Source organism: Chelonoidis abingdonii, chromosome 1 (assembly GCF_003597395.2).
Source record: "Chelonoidis abingdonii isolate Lonesome George chromosome 1, CheloAbing_2.0, whole genome shotgun sequence".
In the NCBI taxonomy this organism is placed as follows: Eukaryota; Metazoa; Chordata; order Testudines; family Testudinidae; genus Chelonoidis; species Chelonoidis abingdonii.
The window spans coordinates 206,843,510-206,871,419 of NC_133769.1; the positions used below are offsets into that span (position 1 = coordinate 206,843,510).

Here is a 27,910-nt window from a genome sequence, read left to right on the forward strand (position 1 = left end):
GGGCCTATAGGTTTTCTGTGTGTGAAAAATAATATAAAATCTGAAATGAACCAGATCAGGCAGACTGATTAAAAGAGAAGAGAATACTTGTGTGTGTGACAGACAGTAGCAAAGGTATGTCTACAGTACGAGATTATTCCGATTTCACAAAAACTGATTTTTGGAAACAGATTGTATAAAGTCGAGTGCACGTGTCCGCACTAAGCACATTAATTTGGAGGTATGCGTCCATGTACCGAGGCTAGCATCGACTTCCGGAGCATTGCACTGTGGGAAGCTATCCCACAGTTCCCGCAATCTCCCCCCGCATTGGAATTCTGGGTTGAGATCCCAATGCCTGATGGGGCCAAAAATTTGTTGTGGGGCATTATGGGTAAATGTCGTCAGTCAGTCCTCCCTCTGTGAAAGCAATGGCAGACAATCATTTCGCACTCTTTTCCCTGGATTGCCCAGGTAGACGTCATAGCATGGCAATCAGGGAGCTCGTTCAGCATTTTTTCACTGTCACCATATGTCTACTGGATGATGCTGACAGACGCGGTACTACAGTGCTACACAGCAGCATCCCCTTGCCTTTGCAAGTTGGCAAAGACGGTTACCAGCCCTACTGTACCATCTGCTGCTGTCATGGGTGCTCCTGGCCGGCCTCGGTGAGGTCGGTCAGGGGCACCTGGACAAAAATGGGATGACTCCCCAGATCACTCTCTTCTTTAAGTTTTGTCTAATGGAGAGTCAGTCCTACCTAGAATATCAGGCAAGCCTACTAAAGAACCAGAGAGGCAAATGGCCATTCTGGGTCAGAGCCCCAGATGTCCCACAGAAACGATGAGCTGCTTGCCATTCTAGGGGGTGCCCCTGCAACAACCCCACCCGTTGCTTCCCTCCTTCCCTACCCCTCTTGGGCTACCGTGGCAGTTATCCCCCCATTTGTGTGATTAAGTAATAAAGAATGCAGGAATAAGAAACAACACTGACTTTATTGCTGCTGCAAGCAGAGATCAAAGGCGGGAGAGGAGGGCGGTTGGCTTACAGCGAAGTAGAGTGAACCACCATTCTGCACTTGCTCAACCTATAGCCGAAAATGGGAATCTGTGAGAAGCACTAGGATAGAAACACAGGCAGGACTGAATCTCCATTTGTGTGTGGGCCTTTGGTTGACACTGGTAAAATACAGAATGTCTCAGGATATGTATGTTGAGGGACAGTTCTAAACGGCAGCTTAATTTTTTTATTTGTAGCAAAATGCAGAGGTCTAAGTATCTGATTGTGAGCCCTGGTAGCAAGGGGTAGGCGTGACCGTGCGGTGCTGCTGATTGGGAGAGCAGCCTGAGGCAGAAGCCTCCAGCTGGCATGATATTCCAGTCAGGACTGAATCTCTATTAGACAAAACTTAAAAGAAGAGACCTCACCGAGGCCAGCCAGGAGCACCCATGGGACGATGACGACGGATACCAGTCCTACTGTACCGTCTACCGTCCGCAAGGCAAGGGGATATTGCTGTGTAGCGCTGCAGCACCGCATCTGCCAGCGGCAACCAGTAGACATATGGTGACATTGAACAAAAGCGAAACGATTTTTTCCCCTTTGCTTTCATGGGGGGTGGGAGGGGAGCGGAACAACATATACCCTGAACCACTCATGACAATGTTTGTGACCCTTCAGGCTTTGGGAGCTCAGCCAAGAATTCAAATGGTTTTCGGAGAGTGCGGGAACTGTGGGATAGCTACAGTCATCAGTCGCCCCTCCCTCCGTGAGCGTCCATTTCATTCTTTTGCTTTCTGGTACGCTTGTCTCAGCCCCTTAAGTTTCACGCAGCACAGTGTTGAGTCCATGTTGTGGCCTCTGTCCACCATGGCCTTGGAGATTTTTTCAAATGTTTTGGCATTTCATCTTTTGGAATGGAGTTCTGATAGAACAGATTCATCTCCCCATTCAGAGATCAGATTCAGAATCCCCGGTATGGTCCATGCTGGAGCTCTTCTTTGATTCTGGGACTGCATGGTCACCTGTGCTGATCAGCACTCCATGCTGGGCAAACAGGAAATAAAATTCAAATGTTTGCGGGGCTTTTCCTGTCTACCTGGCTAGTGGATCCGAGTTCAGATTGCTGTCCAGGGCGGTCACAATGGTGCACTGTGGGATAGCTCCCAGAGGCCAATACCGTCAAATTGCAGCCACATTAACCCTAACTTGAAATGGCAATATCGATTTCAGGGCTACTCCCCTCGTCGGGGAGGAGTACAGAAATCAATTTTAAGAGCCTTTTATATCGAAGTAAAAGGCTTCGTTGTGTGGATGGGTGCAGGGTTAATTCGATTTAATGCTGCTAAATTCGAGATAAACTCGTTGTGTGGACCAGGCCTAAAACTGACTTACCTCTAAATGGCTAACAAAACTATATTCAGGGTAGATGATGTGTGGGGATGAGCACAAATCTCTGCTTGCAGCTAAAAGTTTTCTCATGAACAAGTTCTACAGAAAGACCTTCCTCAAATCCTGAATAATAAACGCTGATTAAATTGGAGGGCTAAAAATGTCCCCTTGCTAGACAGATTAAGATGCTTCAAAGTTAGTTTGATAAATAGTTCAGGAAATATTTAGAACTTGAAAGTTTCTAAAGGCTTCAGCTATTCTTCATTGCAAAAAGAAAGAAAAAGAAAGCAAGAGTCAGCCAAAATTGAGAGAAATTCAAGTGCTATCTCCAACCCAGGTAAATGAAATACGTATACAATTATATTCACACTGAAATATGACTTACTCAATGAACTTTAACAGTTGTTTAGTGATCTTCTTAGCAGATCGAGCAATAGCACTCTGAGGTTCATTGAAGGTGCTGGCATTACTTTCAATACACCTGACTTCCCACACCAGTGCAGAGATCCGCCTTTAAGATTATAAAACAAATTAACATTCTTTAATACTAAAAAGGAGTATAGACAAAAATAGTTCAGTAAATATCTGTCCCTATTAGGTCTATTATACTGAACTGGCAATCCTTTAATATCAAACCCCAGCTTAATCTCATTTAAAACAATTCATATGAAAAAACAGCAAAAAGTATTCAGGGTTAGCCAGAGAAGTTTCAGCTGTAGGGGGAAGGGGAGGGAGACCTCAATATTGAAGCAAAAATGACGAAGTATTTTAAGTAGTTACCAACTTGTTTGCATCTCTACTGAATATTAAGGTATAGTTACAAGAATGTTACATCCAGGATGATTGAAAAAATAATATATATGTTTGGCTAATTATGTTACAAAATGCTGAAGCTAATCAAAGAAATTCCGGAGGGTTTCTGCTTTGATCTCCCAAGGATAAGCAAACATCAAGTAAACAAACCATGTAAATACTTTTAGGAAGAAACCTGATTATGAACAGACTGTACGGTTGGGTTATCAGAGAAATAAATCCAGAGGTAAAGTGGGCATAATTCCATCTCTCCCCGCCTCACCACCACTTTTCAAAGAAAAATCTGATTTTAAACCCACACAAAAAATTCTAGAAATATCCTTATTGAAATTGATTACTTTTGTCTTCATTCTTCAGACTTGGATAAAATTTATGGGGGGAAGCATTTTACACATAACACTGCTTACTTCCAACTCATGTTTCCACTTGAAGTTGAAAACAGTTATTGTTTCTCAAATGCTTAAGATGGTACAAGCTTCTTTTAATGTATTTTTCCAACTATTTGGTATCAAAATGCATGTCTTCATATAATAACTGCCCGATATCATTGCAGTATGAGTAGTGAGATGTTTTATATACAAATATAGCAAGGACATTTGATATTAGACTAATTACTAATGCAAGAAGCTATTTAAGCATAGAATATTTAGATTAATGGGGAATTAATAGATTACTGACAGTGGACAAGCAAACCCTCACCCAAAGCAAGAGACAAGAAAATCATCGTTAGAAAAATTGCCATGTAAAGTCAACAACTTAGGCTAAAGACTTTTTAGGAGTTATATAACTTTAAAAAACTGTTTTGAGAATAAAAAACTCATTAAAAACAAGACTATTTGATAACAGAATTTCATTTCCTATCAAACTAATAAAAGGAAAAAAACCTCAGAAAATGGACTGAATAAAAAGAAAGTTAAAACGAACTAAGAATTTTCTGGCTCTTTCCTGCCATAAGAAGAACAAAGGCAATAAAGAAATGTTGTATATTTATTAAGAAGACTGCATATTCAGGAGCTCAAACTACCACCTAAACCAAAGCCGAAGGCATGAAGCCATTGAAAGAGAGCAATCAACTTGAATCTAAGCAACCATGAATGTTTTCTTATAATTTCACACAAGAAAGAAAAAGGGTATCAGATTCTAAATTGAGAACTCTCACCCCCTGATATTCTGCTTAAACAGCAAACACTCTGTAACTCATCCTGTCCACCTCTACACGAAAGAAAAAGAGAAGACTCAAGAAGAAACCAACTCCAGGAAACGACCCCAAGACTTCAACATGGATTGGTGAGAGGAAACTAAAGTCACCACCAAGGGGATTAGATTAAAACTCCTTTAATGATTTGCTGGAATACTGAAATGCTGTTGTAATTTAAAATACTAACAGTTTCTCCTGTTAATCAAGTGATTAGACTATGCATTCATGAGGAGAGACAGAGGCTAAACATTTGCACACAGAGAAAAGGGGGATTCAATTAGATTTTAGATTCTTAATATTGCTTAACTGGCCTGTCACAAGATAGCTCTTTAAATGGCTTCTTCTAAGGAACTGATTTAAATATTTTCTTGGGCTTCATAAAATGTTTTTAAGATTGCTTACTTCATCAACTATAAATTGGCTGGTTATTTATTAATAACCAAAAGGTCCACATTCCCTGATACAAAATTCTTTTGCCCATCTATAAACATTCTTTGTTATCTAAGGATATACTAAAGAATGGATTCACAATAATTTGGGAAACAATATACTTTAGTCTTAACTTACCAAAGAGGAAAGCACACTTCACAGGTGTTCACTATTAGGGCATAATCTCTGTCAAAAGCTCTCCATAGAGACACATACAGAAGAGATTGTAACGGAAATAACCACTTTATTATTTGTGTTCAGTCATTTGTGCTGTTTTCTTTTCCTTTCTTTAATAATGAAATAGCCCTGGTTAATAACTGATTACTTTGCTTGGGCTTAAATGTTTGCTTGCTATCCCCTAAGCAATGTAGAAGAATCCCTGTGAATCAATAGTGGAAGTCACACTCATGAGTTGCCAGTAAGACTCTAAACTAAATGTTTTTAGTAATTTTGAAAACAAAATTACGTGGCGTCCAACAATTTAAGTACCCCTTTCTACGTCATACAGTAATCTTTTTTTTTTCCTCCCACCCCTTCAATTTTAAGATTCACGTTAATGCTAAAAGCAACAGAGTCTGACGACACGCGTCTGATGAAGTGGGTATTCACTCACAAAAGCTTATGCTCTAATACATCTGTCAGTCTATAAGGTGCAACAGGACTGTCGCTTTTTACAGATCCAGACTAACACAACTATCCCTCTAATACATGTTAATGATAGTTAAGCATTTAGGATTTATCATATTCCTGGCCTAAGTGCATATTTTTCTAAGCACTCTCCTGACATACTGAAATACTTTCCTATTTCTCCATAACTATCAGACTACACAATCATACATTGCATGGAACACTTTCATGAGTCAGTTTTGAAAAAAATATGCAAATCAAGATAAAACTACATTAAAACTAGTTAATTTGTATATGAAGTTTCTGTCTACCAGGCTCCCATGAGTTAGTCCTCAAAACCAACTACTTCTGGAGTAATACCCACAATGGCAGGCTTTTTTCCAGCTATCCAAAATATTGATGGCTCAGAATAAGCATTCTGGAACCCCCAGGTTCTGAAATCTCACTTGCATAGATACTACTGCATTTGGCCTGAGTTCCTTTGGAGGTTCATAAGCTTTCAAGCCCAAATATTATTTTAAAACTTAATGAGACCTATCTGAAGAGGATAAAAACCCTGTTACTTAATTGCTACTGTATACTGTATCAAATTCTATTTTCAGCCACTCAGACCTGGTGTCTCTTTTGATATCAGAGTACTGAGAATGCAGCATACAGAAAACTTATGTATTTTGTTATCTTAGTCACCTCTAAAGAAAGGAGGAGCACTATTCCAAGAGGCAAAAAAAAAAAAAAAAAAAAAAAGGCAAAATATGACCTCTTTCCACATTGTCCTAAGACATAACCATCTCCAACTGGGTAATTCCCCACCTGCCTGTTAAGTTCAATTTTTGACTTTCCCCAATCTTTCATATTTCTATCCTCCTCGTCATCATAGCCTGAGAGGAAGGATTATTGAGTAAAGGTCCTCTACAAGTCTGAAGAAACTGAGGACCCAAGTTATAAGCAAATGGAGGTGATGTGCTGCATGGCCATGTACAGGGCTTAATTTTATCACTTACTATTCCAAATCCTTATAGCTAATTATGAACTAAATTATGATAATTGGCAAATATATATTTATCACTTTATCCATAAATCTCAAAGCACTTCACAAAAGGTGAGTTTTATCCTCATTTTACAGATGAGGAAACTAAAATGCAGAGATAATAGGGGCCTGATTTTCAGGAGTGTTAGGCACATACAATTCCCATTAAAGTCAATGGGTATTGCAGGCATTCAGCATCTCTGAAAACCAGGCCCCATGTATCATAACTAAAGCACTCTTAACATTGTCAAACACACCTACGCAACTTAGCCTAAGCCCCACTTTCAGAAGGGTTCAGAAGGATTTCAGAAGACATGAGACTCAGGCTCCTAAGTCACTTAAATGCCCAAGTCCCATTTTCAGAAATTTACCTCAAATCTATGACAAGCATGGCACTTCAGAAATTCAGATTACATTACCTGACTGCTATCTTAAAAAACAGACGTGCAGTTTTCATGTTCATTTATTCCAAAATAGCTCAACTAATTTTGTTTATAATTTCAACCAATGTTTATAATTGTGATATCACTAGAAGAAAAACAAGGAACTAGTATATTTTTTAATATATTACAGTACTAACTACTTTTTAAATAACTATAAAATATTAGTAGCTTTGCATTCATATAGTGCTATTCATTTTCACAGTGTTTACAAACAGAACATTTTCCCTTTTTGGTACATTCTCCAAAAAATGTTTAGATCTTTGTAGGTCACTTAACTTGATGGAAACTTGGTGGAAACTTAGTGAAGGTAATGAAGTTTTCCTCCTTTCTACTACTAAGGTAGACTAACCTGTAAAACCGGTTGATTAGTCTCATCCGAATAGTGCAAAGATCCGTTGGATAAGCTATCACTGTACAGTACTTTGGATATGTACTCAGATCAACTGGACCAGCAAAAGCTGCTGAAATGTCTGTCAAAAATAGTAATATTTCAGTTAGTTGAGCTAACAAATTCAAAGCCTTGTATACATACGGATTTTCATACAAGCATTCATACTGTTATACTATAACCACTGTTAACAAAACAGGTTACGTATAAACCTATGAACCTGAATACAGATATGTGATAAAGGTTGTATACCAGGTTGCAAACATAACTACAGTATTTTATCATAAATCTTTAAAAAAGGATCAGCACTATGTCTCAGATACCGAATTACAAACGTTAACTGCTATGAGAGCAATGAACTTTCTAATTTTCTGTGTTCTCACCAAGATTCAGAAGCTGATCAATGCCACTGATAATCCGTTCACATACTTCATCTCGAGATCTTTTCCCCCATTCTCCCTCTTGTGGTTTGTATAGTAACTTCTCCATTTCTTCATAAGTTACAGAAACACTAGCTCCTAATTCCTCAGGTTGATCAACTATAGTTTTATAGTAAATGGGGAAGGTGAGAGAGGAAAGAACAGAAACAAAAGAATAAATGAGAATTTGATAAGCTATATGCTTCCAAGTTTGACACTGTAAATTCTAGCCTAATCTCATAAAATGGGGGTTTGATGTTTAGGAACACAAAATGTCTTTAACCTCTCTTTGTTGCAGATGAGTTTTTCAGAATACTTTGCCATCTAATGTAGGAATGGCCAATTTTGTTTTTAATGCACAAAATTGTATATGAGTAGCTGTTAACACTGTTTGCATTTACAGATTGTTTAAATTTAGGCCTGATGTCCACTAGTAAAAGATGTAAGTATTTTTGATTACACTACACCTTACACCGTTGATAGTCCTAGTGCAGCTATACTATTTTTCTTTGCACAGTAAGGCTAACTGAGTGTATAAAGAACTCACAATATGCAGGGTAATACCACATGTTCCATGGGATAACAGAAACAATAGCAGTTCCTTTGAATTTTGTTGTATTCTACAATGAAACCTATTTTACTCAAAGGACAAGTACCAACTCTGCTTGCACTGCAGAAGAGATCAAAAAAGCTAAGTAAAAGTTAGTATGCCTAAAGACTAGCATGAAAAATACTGAGTATTATGTTATATATCTCAATGGTATATCACCTGAAATACTGTACCTAGTTCCTATCTCTAAAGGCATTCTGGGGTTTGGGGATTTTTATTTTTTTTTTCCTAGTAGCTTCTCTCATTCGTTGATCACTAATTGATTAATGCCCCCCACCAGTGGAAATGGGAAGTGGCTCAGTGTTGCTGCTGGAGTCTCCAGGACTGAGCCCAGCCCTCCAGCTCAGGCCACTGGAAAAGTTCATCCAAAGCTGCAGAAATACTTCAGGAAACCAATTATTAGCATCAAGACAAACCTAATATATTAACCTTCGTGCAACTGTCTCATTCTCCCTTTAGAGAAAAAAAATTAAATGTTACAAATTATATTCTGCTTTTCATCAGACTAATAGGGTAGGATGAATGAGGAGAGAAGTTACGAGCAGAAAGTTATTAAATTTCACATTCTGCAGCACAGCTTCTTTCCTCATTTATCACTAATGTGAAATAGCATCCACTGAATAACATAAGAGGGGGAAAGAAAGCAGCAGAGTTTTAAGTAGAACAACAGGTAGAAATGGAAGCTTGCCCACAAATAAATCCACAGATTTGTAATTTAAAGAATTATTTGGGAACCAGCCCAGAAGCACCTTCCTACCAAAGGATGCCTCTAAAGAAGAATGGAAATCTACTTTGCAAATCTTTATACATGTCTCATACAATTCCACCTCCTCCTCCCCACAATGCCTTTAGGGACCTTGTAAAGAAAACCTTGATTCCTTCTCCATAAAGTTTCCAGATGTTTAACATGCCATGCAGGATTTTAACATCTTGTCCACAGCAATTTTCTGAGGTAATGGCAACTAGAAAGGTCAGCCACAAGCTTGTTTAATTTGTCACTCCAATTAAACTTGACCCCGATGAGACTCAGGTGGACACCCTACTGTGATTGCCTAAAAACACCACCAGGCTCATACCTGATTTGCTATGGTGCTTGCTCATAGGACTCCCATTAACCACTATGGAGAAATTTTAAAGTAGCGGAGACACTGCTACTTTGTATTACAGCAGCATCCAGAGGCCAGGGCCCCATCATGCTGGGCACTGTACAAATACAGTAACTCCACACTTAAGGTCCTCTCTCTTAACGTTGCTTCAATGTTACGTCCCTGCTCCATTATAGAACATACTTTTTAAAAATTGTGCAATGCTCCCCTATAACATCGTTTGGCCTCCTGCTTTGTCCACAGCTGGCAGCCCCCCATCAGTTCCCCTACACCCCTCTCCACCCTCCTGAACACCACAAACCAGCTGATTGCCGCGGGCAGGAGCCAGGGGAGGGAGCAGGGAGGTTGCATGCCGCGTCCTCGGCTCCTCCCCCCAGCGACCTGAATGCTGCAAACCAGCTGATTGCCCCGGCAAAGTCAGTGCCTGTGCTTGCAAGAACAGCAAAAGGAGCAGCCGGACAATCCACCCTCTTCCACTCTCTGACTCCACCACCTCAACCAAGCTCCATACTCAGCAATGATGATTGTAGTATTAAATTGTTTCTTTAAAACTGTTTAAAAACTTATACCTGTATGAAACTGCTTGTTTAAAATGTATATAATGCCTTTTGTCTGGCAAAAAAAATTCCCTGGAACCAACCCCCCATTTACATTAACTGTTACGGGGAAATTGGATTCGCTTAACATCATTTCGCATAAAGTCGCATTTTTCAGGAATGTAACTACAACGTTCAGTGAGGAGTTACTGCACAGAAAAAAGTCTGTCCAAGCCAGAAAATAACTTACTATTTCCTCTCTCTCAGAAAATTTTACCAGACCAGTGAGTAAAGTTTCTTGATTGAGTTCTGTCTGGATACCAAAATGCATCAATAAGGTTAATGAAGAACTGAACTACACTTCTCTTCCAGTGCCCAGACTCTTAACTGTAGGTGGTCCAGGTTCAGGTGAAGAAGTCCCTGTTTGCAGAGGACTGGTCTTTTCACCCAGTGTCACTGAGATTCCTTGAATTTCCATCGAGTCCAACAATCATGCTTCAATCACAAGACAACCTCTAGCAAGAAGTAGGACAGTGGTCCCCAACCTTTGGGGACTGTGGTGGCGGTGGAGCATCCGCTGAAATGCCACCGAATTTCTGCGGCAACACCTCTCGATGACGTCGCTTGTCAGCAGCATCATCGAGAGGCATCGCTGCCGAAATGCCACAGAAATTCGGTGGCATTTCGGCAGATGCTTGATCGCCGTCCAGGATGCGGGTGCATTTAGATGCCCCTGCTAGTACCACGTTGGGGACCCCTGAAGTAGGAGGAACCTTCCCCTGTGAACACCATAATTGCCCACTATGGGATTTCTTGAACCTTCTTCTGACACAGCTGGTACTAGCTACTGTCAGACAGGATACTGCACTCAGTAGACTACAGGTCCAATCCCATATGGCCAATGGTTTATGTTTTTATTAGATAGAGCTGGGTGTGTGAACTAAAATGCTAGATACTGTGAGAGCTGGAACTTTGTTCCCCAACCTAGGAAGCTTGCTTCCATATTGAGCATGCAAGGGTGTAGAGTGGAATTTGGGTTGACTTTCAGAATCTCTGTATTTAGCTGCCAAGAAAGGGACATTTGGATGTGATCAGAATGCATCTAATTTTGCAGTGTACCAAGTGCATGCTTCATGATCTCATAAGGAATTTCTGAAGGCTCATTTTAAGAAACTCCACTCAGGGCATAACACTGATGCATGACACCAGCAATCCAAAGCCATTAGAGATAAATGGCTACTCATGACCACTACCAAACCTGTCTTGACTCCTGGATGCACATATTCTTTACACTGGGTCCAAAATGTGCTTGATTTAGAACTGGCGAGTGTAAACCTTTCCCACAGCTGGCTACTCATGAATGGAACTGTTGCCCTGGATAAGGCATTGATTAGTGTCTGTACACTCATGGACAACATGGGCAACCTGCAATCTAAGTCATTCTGTGACCACTACCAGCCATCTCCTAAGACTCTGAGTGTTGTGAACAGGCAGGGCATATACAGACTCTTTAAAGTCTGTATACGGTTGTCTCACATGAGAATCACCACTTAGATTTAGCCCTGTGATTGTAGGACAGCTCTGCTATTACCTAAGGGGGATGTATCCCAGCAGCAGATCCAGGTGGCTGAAACCACAATGCTGTCAAATACCCAATCCAGGGGAGGATAAGAAAGACAGATATGTCGCTAATGCATGAAAATGTATAGAAATTGAAGTTATAAAAAAACAATTGGGAGAAACTGAACCACCAACTTGTTCTGCTGCCAGAGACAAAAAAAATCTGTTGTTCTGTAAGGTGTTTAGTTCTAGAGCCTCCAGAAAAAATGGACTACCTCTGAATACCAGAGGTGGAGGACATAAACCTATTATTGATGAACAAATGAGGACAGAAGCTGTTCTGCAAAAAATGGGGGTCATGGACAGGGGACCAATTAGAACCATATAAAAATTAACCACAGAAGAGCTTTTGAAAACATACAGACTGCTTAGTTTACAGAAGAGTATACAAAATAATGAACAGTATAGAGAAGGTAAATCAAGTGCTCTTATTACAAAGCAAACATGCGGAACTTATCACAAGATATCACTGAGACCAAGAGTTTAGCCAACTTTGAAAAAGGATTAGTCAGACACATGGCTGATAAGCACATCCACAACTACACTAGATAGGAATAAAAAAGTTTCAGTGAGCTTGGAAAGGAAGCCATTTCCTAACTCAGGGGACTGGGAAGAAAATTTCCCTTGGGCTGATTATTACATGATTGTCTTCAAGGTTTCATGAACTTTCCTTCTGAAGCATCTAACACTTACAAATGACAGTGACAAGATGCTGGATTAGATGGACCACTGGTCTGATGACCATTAAAACTGATTTTCATTCTAGTAGTAACCTGAGATATACCTTAGTCATTTATTATAAGGTTTTGCTGACTGTACAGAGTGCATATTTCATTATATTTGATTATCAACCTGAGCTGTGTGGTTACGATTAATGCAGGAATCTTGGCACAAGCCAAGAAGTTTAGAATTTTTAAAATGGCAGCCTCAGTGATTTCAACACATCTACAAGAAAGCAGGAAGAAAACTGATGCAAAGCAATTAACCACTGAAACAATTTACCATGGGTTATGGTGGATTTTCCATCACTCATCATTTTAAAATCAAAATTGGATGTTTTTCTAAAGAATATGCTCTAGGAACTATTTTGGGGAAGTTCTATGGCCTATGTTATCGAGGTGGTCAGATTAAACCATCACAATTTTCCCTTCTGGTCATGGAATCTATGAATTACAACAACATTACGAAGGCTCCTTTGCAGAAAATTGACAACAGCCACACGATTCTATGCTTGATGACTGGTTCCACTTGTCTCCCTATTTGTTTTTAAAATAGAATATATATTTTGACCTATAGGAGTACTTAAAAGTTTTGTGATCTACATACTTCAGCCATTTCCCTTCCCCACAAGTGATTCTGAGGAATGGGGTAAGGAGAATTTACGGAAAAAGACATAGGCTAGTTTTGGACAATTCCAATATCCAGATTCAGAGATTTCAAAGTGAAAACAAATTTCCTCCTTCCACTTTCATCCTCTCAAAGCCAGTTTTCATGGAAACTATCAGATCTTTAACTGTAATAGAATACCTATGCCATTATATCAATTCCACCCTTGAGATCATATGAAAAATGATAGTGTCCTACAATAATAAAATAAGACTATACTCAGGTACTATGGTAACAGGGACTATATAAGAAAATAGCAAGACTATTACCACCACCTGCATGAAACAAATTATTTTGGAGATAGGCAAGAGGATGACAGGCTTTTAATTCATTTTCACATACCATTATCAGGAATTGGCTCCATGTCCCATGGGCTAAGCTTTTCAATTTCACCGTTGTCCCATCTGTTTAAACAACAACAAGCAAATTAACAAAAAAATTAAATTATGCTCAAGTGTTTCTTTGCAAACAAATGTAAGGAATTTTTCCTTTGATTTTAAGCATAATTAAATTTGCAGTATAAATATATAGGAAGGAGGGAGCAAACCAAGCCCTCTTAGAGGCAATCTACTGCAAACGTAGTTGTAATTTAAAGCTTTTAAACCAACAGCATTCCTACTCCAGGTAATGCTTAACTGATCTCCTACTATATCAATGGGAAGACAAAGAAAATGTCTCTCTAAGTTACGAACCAAGAACATTTCAAACAAAGTAGATCAAATGCACACACCATTCTGAAGCTTGTCAGAAAATTTCACAAGGTATTTAAAGTAAACAGAAGCAAGCACCCAGGAAATATTGGAAGGTTTGAATGAAAATTTACAAAAGCTTTGCTGAATAGTTAAAATTCTGAATCAGCAAAGCCAACAGCAATCAGTTTACCTACTTTTAGAACATTTACATGGCACCATAAATTCACACAACACTTTACAAACAGATCATATATGCTCTGCTACAAAGAGTTTACACTTGAAATAAGACACAACAAACAAGATCAAAGTAGTAGTACACAAAAAGGACAGTGCAAGTATTACTGTCAATGGAGGAGGATTGTTTTAAGAAATGGAATTACAGAGGGATTTGGAGGAAGACAGACCAAGAAATGGGGTGTTTGGTGGAGCACGATCATTGCAATCATGGGGAGCAGCAAGCTAATAGCACAAAGTAAAGGGAAAAGAAGAACAAAAGTGATAGGATTGGAGGCAAACAAGGCGAAGGCGGAAGCAATAGTTAGTCTGGTTCACATCGAACAGTATATTCACTTAATAAATGAATATGAGAGATTGATTTAAATTCCTGCAGATTGTATAGATTTTTTTATGCCTTGATTAGCAATGTAATAGCTAACAATGCTGATATTTAAATTACCATAGTTAGGTGTTGTAACTAACACCCATTTAGCTGAACAGGGCAATCTACACTTCTCAGAATTATTTTAAGCTGTCTGCAGACTCAAGCAGACATCACTATTCAGTTTGCACTCCGTTTGCTGTTTGAAGGTTTACTTTGCAACCATAGAAGTTATAGACTTCTTAGAGCTTGCTTACTCAGTTTTTGTACCAATTATATTGCTTCAGAAACCCCTAGTATGGATGCAACTATACCAATACATAAGTACATTTATCAGTATAACTTATTTCAGTATAAGCTCTTTATATATCAGGGTTATATTGGTTTAAAAACCAATGCCAATAAAACAATACGGTGAAATTGGTATGAAAACTGTTTAGACCAGCCTTTGGGAAAAGCACTGTCTACTTATAGAACTTTCACCTGTTTTACATCTGTGTGAATAATATGGAACTAACTTGTGACATTTATGAATACTGTATGCTGGTTTGGTTATTGGGATGCTGTTAACTTTATGAATTTTTTTTTAAAACTCAGAATTGTCTGGATTCAGGCATGAATGGGAAGAATGGCTCAACACAACTACCTATCAATGAATACTTATAATTTAAGGGACAATGCTAAAGCTACTAGCTTTGGTGACTGACTGTCCAGTCCACAAAATTGGATTTTACCAAGAATGACTGAGGCCCCGCAAACACAAGGGAACAAAACTCAACAAGTGTTAAAAACATCTCGGGGTGGAGGAATATCAGACAGATGCAGGAGCCACTTGGGGCAGTCTGGAGAAGCCATGCCTGTGCCTAGGTCTGCATCATGGAATAGTAAGACTTCAGGTAAGATAGACATGCATGTAGATTGTTTTAATATCCTTTTTTCTCTAAAGCTTTGCTCTGACTACTAAAGAAACGAGACTTTTATGTTAATAAGGTTGTCTGGTCCCAAGCTCCTGAAGGGAAGAATATCAGATTCTCAAACCCAGCAACACCTGTAGTTAATGACCTTTGATACAAAGGGTACTGTAACTGGCTCCTAGGAAAATTGAAAATTCCACCCCAAACACAGGTAAAGATACAAGGCTTAACACCTGAGGGGGTCATACTCGGAGATCAAAAATGGACAGAGGTGCAGCTCACCCTATAACTAATGTCTTTTTAACTGATGCAGTTAAATGGATATAAAGTTAAGTTGGTATAAACCAGATGTAAATAGATTTTTAAAAGCGTCTACACGTAGGAGTTTGCGTCAGTTTAAAACTGTCTTTTAAATCTATTTAAACTAAAGCAACTTTCTTAGCGTCCCAGATTCCAAACACAAGACCCCACATCCAAAAAACCACTACTGACTTGCCAAGCTACCATGAGCTGGTCCAGTTCATCCCATGGTGGTCTACAGAGGACAAGTATAGTCACACAGCAATTTTAGCCACTTTGATATTGCTGCATTTCTCCCCTGCTATTAGCGTTTTGCAGATAAGTGGTATTTCAAATGAAGAACTGGGGGTCAGGGGAAAGCAGGGTTTCAAAGGCTCAAAGAAATATAGGTAACAGCAGATTTATGGAGCAGATGGAGATCATGGACCCTGCATTCTGTACTCCGGCATCTTTAATGGATTGAAGAGTACACTAACCACATGTCTAATTATGGTGCTGCTGTGAGGCCCCACTAATTATTTGGGGATTATACATCTCTTGATACTATTGGCTACCAATCTGGTGTTTAGTCAAAGCAAAAAAGTAGCTTGTGGGCAGAGCTGGGGACAGAACCACCATTTCGCCTGACATTTTGACCCATTATAACAGTGATTTAGCTGCATATATCTTACTGATAGCAGAAAGAATAGGAAGTTTAGAGGAGCTGAAATAGTATGCAAAGATGATTAAATAAAAGGACAGCACTGCTGACAGAGCAGGAAATTTCCATTATGGATAGAAGCACAGGTTGCTTTTGAGTAGAAGAGGTGACAAAAGATTTTTGTATGCAGCGCATACACAGATGCATAGCTGATTGACATGCATGCAGCTGGGTAAAGCAAAGCTGCCCAAACCTTACCCTGTTGTAAGATAGCACATATATTACAGATTTAACATGGTTGTAGTATGGAGGGGGATGATAGAAATAAAGGCTGACAGCTGTCTTCTCACATATGTTGCAAATGTCACTGAATGAGAGACCAAAAAGCAGCTCCATACACTAGTCCTTCTCAAGAACAAAAACTATTGCAGTGATAAAGGAGGTTGACTAGCACATGACAAACATATTTTGGATTTTAAGCTAAAAGGGAACAGATATTAAAATTAAGTACTTTGAGGTATACTTTGCTTCCAAAAATATTTTTAATTCTATATCTGCCACTCAGTGGGTTTGCACACTACATACCATTTTACATATTAAAACTAAGTTTAAGAATATATGAGCATATCTTAGTCAATTTTGTTCTGGAGCCAATATTTGAATATTAATACATATAAAGCTGGCAAGATCTGTACAGAACAAATACAGAAACTAAACATTTCCATGCCCCAGTACAAACCTACACCTACAAATATTAAAATCCAAAATAATTCATTTCCATTGTGTTAGTTTGGACTACTGAAGCTGCGTGTGGTTTGTTTTTTTTTTTTTGTTTTTTTAAAAAACATCTTCCTTGGCTGTTCCATGGAGAAGATTCAGTAACCCATAATTCATAAGCTATTACCGAAAATAGGAGGTTCCTCTCTTTCACAAATATAGAATACAATTTGTGTTTAGCAAGTTACTAATCATGAAAAAGTTACTGCATTTTGGCAATACATTCACATAGTGCTTAAGAGACTGTTTGCTAATGGAGTTTTATGTTTTCAACCAACAATATTTTGTGCATCTTTCACCTACAGCCCACCAATATAAGCCAGGATTTATACTGTGCGAATAAACATTTTAAAGGCCTCTGTACTTACTTAACACTATAACATTGAAAGTGACTATCTGGATACTGTGGCTGATATGGCTCTTGACCCAACACTGTTCCAAACCACCAAGCATCATCAATAATGGATCGGAATCTATCAGCTGTAAGAGAAAGAACCATTTCCCCACTCAGATACATATTCTGGCCACCAAAAGTTTTTAATTATGCTTTTTTGTGAGGACGGAATTACCGGGGAGAAAACTAATGAATAGACTCAGACTCATAGACTTAATGTCAGAAGGGACCATCATGATCATCTAGTCTGACCTCCAATAGTATATTTTGGTTTAAAAGTATAAATATCTACTTTAAAAGAAAAATAACCGACTACACAAAGTAATGTACATTATCATTCACAGTAAGCTCTAAAATCCAAACATATAGTAGCATGCAAATAACAAGATGTTAAATATGTTTCAGTGTAGAAGGCATGCACCATTAAAGGTGCTGAGTATTCTACAATATATAAAAACTTGTATGACTTCAACCACAATGAGGCAAATGCCTGAAAAAACAGATAAGCCTTAACACTATGAATTGAAGGCCAGACCCTGGCTCTAGCATACCAAAGAGTTTAGGAGGCAATGAACTCCATTTCATAGTCCAGGTCTCTCCATCAATGTCTAACTCCAGCATTCAGATGTTCAAAACTCTAGAAACTGTTTGCAAAAGGGTCTCAGCTGACCTCAAGTGCAACAGTGAAGCATTTGATGATGGAGAGCTGTTGGAAGTCTATGACAGTCAGGACACAAGCCACACAGAACCTTTTAAATCAATGTCAACACAATGAACTGCACAAAACCTTCTCAGAAGCTAGCCACAATGGAAAATGTTTGTATTCTGAAACTATATTGCCAGACATTTGGAAGGTGAAGACTTACAAGCTTGCCAATTCCTTTGTCGTGCTTCATCATAAAACTGACGCAATACAAGAAAGTCAATGACATCTGGCATATCATGGTATCTAGATAAAAAATAAAATTAGCTTTCATTTGTGTGTCATATTATGCTACGTTGTGTAGAGGAAAAAACTAAGAAATGGCTCTTTAAAAACAATTATTATCTAGCATACGCTTTCAGCAGAGAAACACATACTTAAGAGAAAATGATTTGTCTGAAAGTTTTCCAGTGGCATGGTCTATAAAAGCAAGCTTCAGGCAACACAGTGTAGGAGGACCAACTTCATATCGTATCCCAACTATTTTTACCAGTTCTTGATCCTATAAACAAACAAAAATGAAAGCAACAAATTCCATTAAGTTTCAGTCCTATGCTAGAGGCACAATCTCTAGTTTAGTTTTCTTATATAAAATATCTGAATAGTTTTAGCACTCAAAAAGCCAATAGTGTTAAACACTGTATATGAGATTTTATTGGGAGACAACCAAATCCTTACATAGAGTCTGTACCCTTTTTAAAAAAACAAGATTTATGTTTTTATTTCAGTGAAGTCCAGGCCTCCCATGGGCAATTTTGAAGGTTTCTTTGACGACTGAAGAAAGTTTTCTTCCTCCTTTATGTTGGTAGGAAAACATTAATGGGAAGTTACAAAACTAAATCCTCACTAGTTATATTTATACAAAATTTAAAATGCTAATGTAAACTGTTAAACACACATTATCAGTACTGAACATGTAACAACCTCAATATAGTCTTACCCTAAGAACCATTTTTCTCCATGGCTCCTTGTGGGGATTTAGTTCATAAATATTATTTTTTCTGACTGCTTCAATATATGCTTCATGACCCTGTCGAAAATATATTACCTGTAAAAATAAAAATCCACCGAATAATTATTTACTTGAAACACTAAAGTACATGTTCTTCTGTATTTAGTGCCAGTTGCTATGTTAACTTTTAGTTAATCTAAAATTTTATAGCACTTTTTGAGAAAAGCCTCTCACCTCATCTCCCATTTGGGGAACAAAAGGAGATTTTCGAAGTGCTGTGTCAGTTATCCAAACAGGAGGATGGTAGTCATATAACACGTCTTCGTTTACTGGTTGCGTGGGAGTACTATTCTGCACATTGTGATAAACAGGATAGTTATACATTAGAAATTATGTTCTTAGTGTAGTGTCATGAAAACTTGTTATCCAAGAATTTCTTCTAAAGTCCACACAAAGTTAATACCATGAAACAATAATAAATTAAGCTCTATACAAAATCTTAAGACCAAAAATCTCCTAAAGCCCACATTTTGATACTCAGGTTTGGTATTCTGGTTCTCCCTATATTTGCAGTTCTTCCATTGTCATCATTAAGTTTGTCAACCATAAAGTATTTTACTCCCAATAAACTTGTAGGGCACAGTTCTCTCAGAGCTGCATGGTAGTTCTTAACGTGACTGTCAAAAAGACTTGTCTAATTTTTGAAACTACTGTTCCATTGTGCACTGTCTGGCAACTACATATTGATTATGTATATATGTCATTTTGTTAAACAGAAAACCTTCAGACTATTTAAATGTGTACCAAGTGTAGCTTAAAGCAAAGAAATTCCAAGTTATTATATATCTGCCACTTCACCTTTGATTCTGAATATTAGTTTTGATTATATAATCTTTGAGAAAAAACAGACTTACATATAGATCACCATACATTTTATACTGTATGATGACATACATTCGAAAGGCGCACTCTGGCCCTGGCTACAAGGAGTTGCAAAATCATCTGAAGCACTTAAAGATTCCAGTTCTCCACATTATTACAGAATGCTATTTTCTACCACTTTAGAATTTACCAAGGAATTTAGGGTAAAATTCCCACCCTGTGCAGACAGCCAGCACAAGGCCTATAAACCATTTAATACTCGTGCTGTTTTGAAGACTTAAGTTATTTAAATGAATGATTATTTACACCCCTTTGGTGATAGGGCTGAGGTTCTAACCAGTTATTTTCTTAAATTTATTAAAAAAGTTCTTATCCCATATCAAGTATGGTGAACCATGTGATGTTTGACTAGGACAATGACACTTCACTTTGGATGCAGAATTTGCCCTGGTTATTCTAGGACTGTTGAATTACTATAGTGCATTCTATGTGAGCCATACCTTGAAAAGATTCAGAAAGTGAAGTTGGTGCAGAATGCAATCACCTGTCTATTAAGCAGTACAGCATGTAAACAGAACATCACATCAGTCTATTCTGCCTTTACTGGCTGCGAATAACTTTCCAGAGAGTTTGAAGTATTGGTTTTAAACAAAGCTTTCAATGGTTTGGGAACCGGTTACCAGGGAAGACACATCTGCTCTCTGACGTAATACTACTACATCTGTAATCAGTGGAGATGTCAGAGTTGGAGTTCCCTCAATGTAAAATAAAGACATTTTGAAGAACAACCAAATTCCAGGGTCACAGTTCTCTCAAGTCCAGATTTCTGGCCTTCTAGGCATCCGAATTTTCAAATAGGCACTGAAAAACAGTGGCAGGCTTATAAGAGTGGATCAGCTGGACATGGAAAGGTTTGTGTTGAGGATATTAAATGGCAGTTCAATTAATTTGTTTTTAGACGTTTTTGTATCAAAAAGAGTTTTAAAATTCAGAAAAGCACCAAAAGTATTCTAAAATCTAAACAAATAAAACTCTTAAATATGTGCATTCCTTGCTTTTGTATTCAAAGCTGCTATAAAAGTGGTAAAGGGTAAGAAAAAACATCTGTTTGGACCCCATAAGGGTGCAGAGGCTTTAGTTACCTGTTGTAAAGCAAAGTCCATAAAATTTAATTAGACGATGTAATGTTGCTGGGAGGGGGAAATTTTTGAAAAGGTGAAGGAGCCTAAGGTTAACTTTAAGACAACCACAGTTAGTAATATCACAAACACCTCTGCCTAATACAGAGGTAATGTATACAAAACAACACAAAGTCCAGGTACAAGAGATTTAAAACAAAAAAAGATATCGACGAAGAATTAAGTGAATAGAAGGAATTAACAGTATAATACCTCTTCCTGCTTTTTCGGTTTGGGTTTTTTCCTTCTTTTTCTTCTTCTCTTTGGAGGAAAAGACTTCTCTGCTGATACTTCATCTTCTGAAGTACTACAATATCTGATAGCTTTGCGTCGAGATGTTCGTAGAGGAGGCTTGAGATTTATCCCTGCATCAGCTATCCAGTCAGAATATCTACTTGAAGAGTCACTGTTCATGGGGAAAATAATGGAAACAAATGGAATTTAGATAGTCAAACAGCGGACAACTAGTTAAGAATGTTAAATTAATTTTAACAATATTTTTAGATGTAAAGTTCCCATTCCACTGTCCTGATCTTCAGTGGTTTTGGAGGTTGTCAGGAGGAGTAGAGGAAGGTTTAATTGCTGTGATACATTTCAAAAGAATTTCTAATTCCTTCACTTTGGCTAACATTTTAACTTATGGCACTAATTCTTCAGTCACTAGCATGCAACTATGACATTTTTGTCCCTATAGAAATTCTGTACAACATTTAACGTGTTCCTTTACTGTATTTCAGAAGCAGGATTCCAATAAATAGGAACATCCTACCTACTCACAGGCAACAGAAGATAGATACTTTCAGACATCCTCAATGAAATAAGAGGTTTAAAAAACAAAACAATTTCCTTTTCTAAAAGACATGCTAACTATTGTTTCTTATTGTTAGACAGGATTCCAACAAAAACAGCTGTAACTTGGCATGGACAGTCATCCCTGAGGATGAGAACAGTTTTGAAAAAATTGCGTTTGATTTAACAAAGTTTGAGAATCAGAATATGCCACACTAAATATATGCACATTTTTATTAAGCTTATAGGCACAGACTTTAAGATATGCAGTGCACATTGTGTGCAGCTAACTAAGTGTATACTTTTGAAGACAAGTCTACTGATATCAAACATTTATAATTGTTAAATTATGGATTTCACCACGGCTTAGAAATCCGGGCAATTCAAAAGACATTTGGATTAGTAGTTTTAATAGTAAAAAGAAACAGTTACTTACAGTAACTGTGGTTCTTCAAAATATGATGCAGCCGTGTATTCCAAGAAGGTCCACATGCACATTGGAGCCAGAGACTTTTGCCTAGCAATACCCGTAGGAGGTGTGGTGCTCATGCCTCAGGCCTGTAGCCCCTTCCTTGGTTCACCCATTTCCAAGAACGGGATTTACACCGAAAGCCCAGGAAAAGACACCAATGCAGAGGGGATGGAGGGTGGGTCGTGGAATACAAGTCTGCCTCAAATCTCGAAGAACCACAGTCACAGCAAGTAACTGTTTCTTCTTCTTCGAGTAGATGCAGAAATGTATTCCAAGTAGGTGACTCCAAGTAGTACTCCATCCAGAGGCACAGTTCAGTCTATTTGAGCAAGGATCGCAGGACCACTCTTCCAACATTATCATCTGCTCTGGAAGAAGTGGTAATCACATAATGCTCCACAAACGTATGCATGGACAACCACATGGTTGCCCTACAAATGTCCAATATGGACATGTCATTTGGGAATGCCACTGATATTGCCCCTCTCTCATCAAATGTCCCTGAATCAGCTGAGGAGGCATAGCTGATGCACTCTCATATGCTGTCTTAATGCAAGACATTAGCCATCTAGAGATTGTCTGCTCAGAGACAGCTTGTCCTTTCATGCGGTCCATACGTACAAACAGGCAAAGTGAAGCCCAAAATTGTTCAGTCCTGTTCAGATGGAAGGATAGACAGCATCTAACATCAAGGATATGGAGGCGTTGCTACTTCATGGAAGAATGCAGCTTAGAGAAAAATACAGGCAAATACATCGTTTGGTTCAAATGAAACAGAGACCACCTTGGATACAAACTTTGGGAGTGGCTGAAGCGTAACCATGTCCCTGAAGAACTGCATGTAAGGACGCCCAGACATCAGGGCCTGTAACTAACATGCCCTTCTGACAGAGGTAATGGCTATCAAGAAAGCAGTTTTTTGACACAGAACAGGCAGAAGACAGGAGGCAAGGGGCTCGAATGGAGAACCCATTAGAGTCGCTGAAACAGTGTTCAGGTCCCACAAAGGGTCCGGCTCTCGGACCGGAGGATGCAAGTGGAGAAGCCCTTTCAGAGATGGCATCACCTTGGCACTGGAGAAAACCAATTTTCCTTGGATAGGTGGACGAAACACTGATACTGCTGCTAAGTGCATTCTCAGGCCTGGTCTACATTACGCGTTTAAACCGAATTTAACAGCGTTAAACCGATTTAACCCTTTACCCGTCCACACAACGAGGCCCTTTATATGACATAAGTGCTCTTTAAACTGGTTCTGTACTCCCTCCCCGAGAGAGTACGCTGAAGCGTTTCCATGTCGATAGTGTTAGTGTGCGCACAGAATCGAGGTGAGTGGCCTCGGGCTGGTATCCACAGGCAGCCATTGTGACCAGCTACTAGAAAGGCAATTCTGACTCTGAACACATGGCCAAGTAGACAAGACACGAAGCCCCGTTGACTTTGAATTTATATTTTCCTGTTTGCCCAGGTGAGCTCTGATCACACGGGTGGAACGATGCAGTCCCAATCCCAGAAAAGACTTCAAGCATGGGCCGTATGGAGATAACTGGATCTGATTCGGTATGGGAGACAAATCTGTTCATAGTCAGAGCTCCCGTTACAGAAGACGAAATGACAAGCATTTGAACAAATCTCCAGGCCTATGATTACATGAGTCCACAGCACAGCTGTGTGAACAAGATTAAACGGAAGCCAAAAAGATCAAATGGACCGCTCATGGAGGAGGGGGGGACTGAAGAACACGAGCTATCGTCCACTGTCCCGTATCTCACGAACAGCATTTCGCATCTCTTGCTGAGACTCCCAAGCCTGAGAGGTCAAAAATATTGTCCGGTGTAGTTTAGGATGATCTATGTCATCAATTTACTCCCATCCCTCCCTCAAAGAAAAGGGGAAAATCGTTCTCACCACTTTTCAAGTCACCTATTCTAACGAATGCGCTGGTAGACAGGGTGCTGCAGCACTAATACAGCAGCAATCCTCATCCCCCCTCACCGGTAGCAAGTGGTAACAGTACAAAATGAGAGCAGCCGTCTCTCGTCCTCATCCCGTGATGCTCCTGCTGCTCTCGTGAAGTCGGCCGGGGCGGTGGCGTAACAAATGAAGACTCCCTGTCATTCCTGGCAGACAGTCGTACAAAAATACATGGTAACTGTCTTCAATCGTGAGCAGGCTGGAGCCTGAGCTCCATCGCCCCCCACCCGCCGCCTTTCGTAATTTAAGAAAAATTCTTAACTCCCTGACTAGCATAGCAGCGGTAGGGCTACCCTCCCTCCCTCACTTCTACTCTCGCTAAAAAGTCAGTGTTTCTTATTCCTTCATTCTTCATTACTTCATCACACAAATGGGGGGACACTGCCACGGTAGCCCAGGAGGGGTGTGGGAGGAGGGAAGCAATAGGTGGGGTTGTTGCAGGGATACCCCCTAGAATGGCATGCAGCTCATCATTTCTGCAAGATCTCTGGGGCTCTGACCTGGAGTGGCTGTGCTCTCTGGCTCTCTAGTAGACTTGCCCCATATTCTAGGCAGGACTGACTATTTTTAGACAACACATAAAGAAGGGAATGACGAGGGGAGTCATTCCCATTTTTGTCCATGCGCCCCCGGCCGACCTCAGCGAAGCCCGCTAGGAGCATCCATGACAGCAGCAGACGGTACAAAATGCTCGATAACCATCATCTCAACGCCAAATTACAATGGCAGACAGTGCAATAGGGATGGTAACCATCTCTGCTACCCTGCAAAGGCAAATGAATACTGCTGTGTAGCACTGCAGTACCGCCTCTGTCAGCAGCATCCAGTACACATATGGTGACAGTGACAAAAGGCAAAACAGGTTCCATGGTTGCCATGCTATGGTATCTGCCAGGGCAATCCAGGGAAAAAGAGCGCGAAATGATTGTCTGCCGTTGCTTTCAAGGGGGAAGGATTGAGTGACAACAACATTTACCCAGAATCACCTGTGACATTGTTTCTGCACCATCATGCATTGGGATCTCAACCCAGAATTCCAATGGGCGGGGGAGACTGCGGGAACTATGGGATAGCTACAGGATAGCTACTCACAGTGCAACGCTCCAGAAATCCACGCTAGCCTTGGTACATGGACGCACACCACCAAATTATTGTGCTTTGTGTGGCCGCGTGCACTCGACTTTATACAATGTTTTACAAAACCGGTTTATGTAAAATCGGAATAATCCTGTAGTGTAGACATACCCTCAGAGAACTGAGAGCTATGCCCAATTCTTGATCATGTAACAGGTACTCTAAGATGTCCTGGATGGAAGCCTCTGCTGGATGGGTCCCCATGGGCCAAGGACGACATGGAAAACCTCTTCCATTTTGCCAAGTAGGGTGTTATAGTAGAAAGCTTCCTATTATTAAGTAGGACCTGTTGGACGCCCTGCCAGCAACACTCATCCTCCTCATTCAGCCGTACCATAAAGGTGCAATGAGCTGATAACTGAATGCAGGGTAGATGTAGTCCTTTGTGAGGAGGTTGGGAAGAAGAGGAAGCAGCATGGGAGGCTGAACAGACAGAGCGAGGAGATCTGAGAACCAGTGCTGCCTCAGTCATGCCAGGACAATGAGGATGAGTCTGGCTCAATTCACCTTCAGCTTGGTGATGACATAGGGAAGGACTGGGATAGGAGGGATGCATACAGCAGAGTCGACTTCCAGCTGCAGTGCAAGGCATCAGAGAGAGCACACAGGATGAATCCCTCTCGAGAGCAGAACAGGCAATACTCTGTTTTCCCTCGTCAAAGAGGTCAACTGTGGGAACGCCCCACGTTGTAAACATCAGCCGAAAGACTTCTGTCTTTAAGGACCACTCATGGTTGGGGAAAAAACCCTGGTGAGATGATCAGCAAGACGGTTCTTGACCCCTGGTATGGGAACAGTTATCTGGGTGATGTCTTCTCAATACAGAACTGTCACATGTTGATCACCTCCAGGCAGAATGATCTGGAGTGAGCGCCCCCTCATCTGTTCATATAATACATTGTGGTGGTATTGTCCTTAAGTATGTGAACCACTAAATGCCTGATCTGGTGCCGGAAGGCATAACACACATTTTGGACGGCCCGAAGCTCCAACATACTTTTATGGAGTAAGGCCTTCTGTTCTAATCACAGATCCTGCAACTGCAGCAAGTCCAGATGCGCTCCCCAACCCAGAAGGGACACGACAGTAACCGATAACTTGGTCAGAAAAGGCTGAGCGAAGGTGACTTCTTGCCCATAATACATGGAGAGTCCCACCAGAGCAAGGACTGCAGGACTGATGAAGGAAGGCGAACCAACCTGCCTAGAGAATGCGGGGCAGGACAGTAAACCATCCTGAGCCACATCTGGCAAGATAGACTACATGTGGACATGTGGCCCAACAGGCAGGCTCAGGCACATGCAGACTGTGGTGGATGGTTATGACTGCAAACTGAGACACAGCCAGTGAATCGTCTGAAAGCAGTTGGTCAGCAGGAATGCCCTTGGCCTCATGGAATCTAACAGGGCCCCAGTGAACTATTTGCTGAGTGGAAGTGGAGGTCAACTTCATGGTGTTTAGACTGAGACCCAAATGGTCGAGTAAGCATAGTGTGGTGTCAGTGTGGGTGAAAACCTCCTCTCTGGAGCTGCCTTCAGCAGCCAGTCAGTCATCAACATAGGGGAAGATATGGATTCTCTTCCTCCTGAGGTACACCATGACCACTGCCATTCATTTGGTGAAAACCCAGGGGACAGAAGAGAGCCCAGACAGGAGAACTGTGTACTGAAAGTGGCAGTCTCCTACCATTAAGCGAAGAGACTTCCTTTAACTCAGCAGAATGATCACATGGAAGTAGGCATCTGCAAAGGTCACAACAGTGAACCAGTCATTCTGAGACAAAACAGGGAAGATAGCTGATAGAGTGACCACACAGAACTTCATGTGCTTGATTAATTTGCCGAGTTCACGGAGGTCAAGGACAGGCCTCATCCCATCCTTGGATTTTGATATCAGGAAATACTGGGAGTAAAACTCGCAACCGTGGCATTCTCGCAGAACCTCCTCCACCACTCCCAATGCTACCAGAGAGTTGACCTACTTGAAGAGCAGCATCTCATGATAGGGGCCCTTAAAGAAGGAAGGAGAGGGGGTGTGGGTGTGGAGACAAACTGGTTGGCGTAACCTGATCTGACAGTGTGTAGGACACAGTAGTCAGATATTACCAAGACCCAGGCATTGTAAAAGCAGGACAGCCTGTTCCCAAAGAAATGAGTGGACGACAAGGGAAAAACAACAACTGGAACAGGGTTCTAGAACAACAAGCCAAAATGTGTGCTTCGCAGATATCAAAAGGAGGGTGTGCAGAGAAGCCAGGCCCTGAGCTTGAGTGCTTCCTCTTGTGAGACTTACCCCTCGTCCTGGGGTAGACTCACTGTCTTGGCGGGAAGGGGTGCTGTGGCCTGTATGGCTGCTGCTGCTGCGCCCCGTAATGGTATCTCTGCACGGATGGCATATACACCCCCAGGAATCTTAGGGTAGTCCATGAAGCCTTAAAGGAATGCAGGGTTTCATCAGTCTTGTCCAAAAACAAGACCTTATAAATTGAACGGCAAGTCCTCAATAGCTTGCTGGACATACAGCGCAATTCCTGAGT

The 27,910-nt window shown here is 40.2% G+C and overlaps 1 protein-coding gene across 1 annotated transcript in view; it reads right to left on the minus strand.

The window, feature by feature from the left end:
- Positions 1 to 27,910, minus strand: part of BRWD1 (bromodomain and WD repeat domain containing 1) — a 120,696-nt gene that overhangs the window by 46,386 nt on the left and 46,400 nt on the right. Inside the window, 10 exon segments of the mRNA XM_075073889.1 lie at positions 2,759 to 2,884; positions 7,260 to 7,380; positions 7,682 to 7,837; positions 13,318 to 13,379; positions 17,265 to 17,376; positions 18,157 to 18,239; positions 18,371 to 18,495; positions 18,934 to 19,041; positions 19,180 to 19,296; positions 21,219 to 21,411. Of these exon segments, the coding sequence (XP_074929990.1) occupies positions 2,759 to 2,884; positions 7,260 to 7,380; positions 7,682 to 7,837; positions 13,318 to 13,379; positions 17,265 to 17,376; positions 18,157 to 18,239; positions 18,371 to 18,495; positions 18,934 to 19,041; positions 19,180 to 19,296; positions 21,219 to 21,411 (1,203 nt within the window).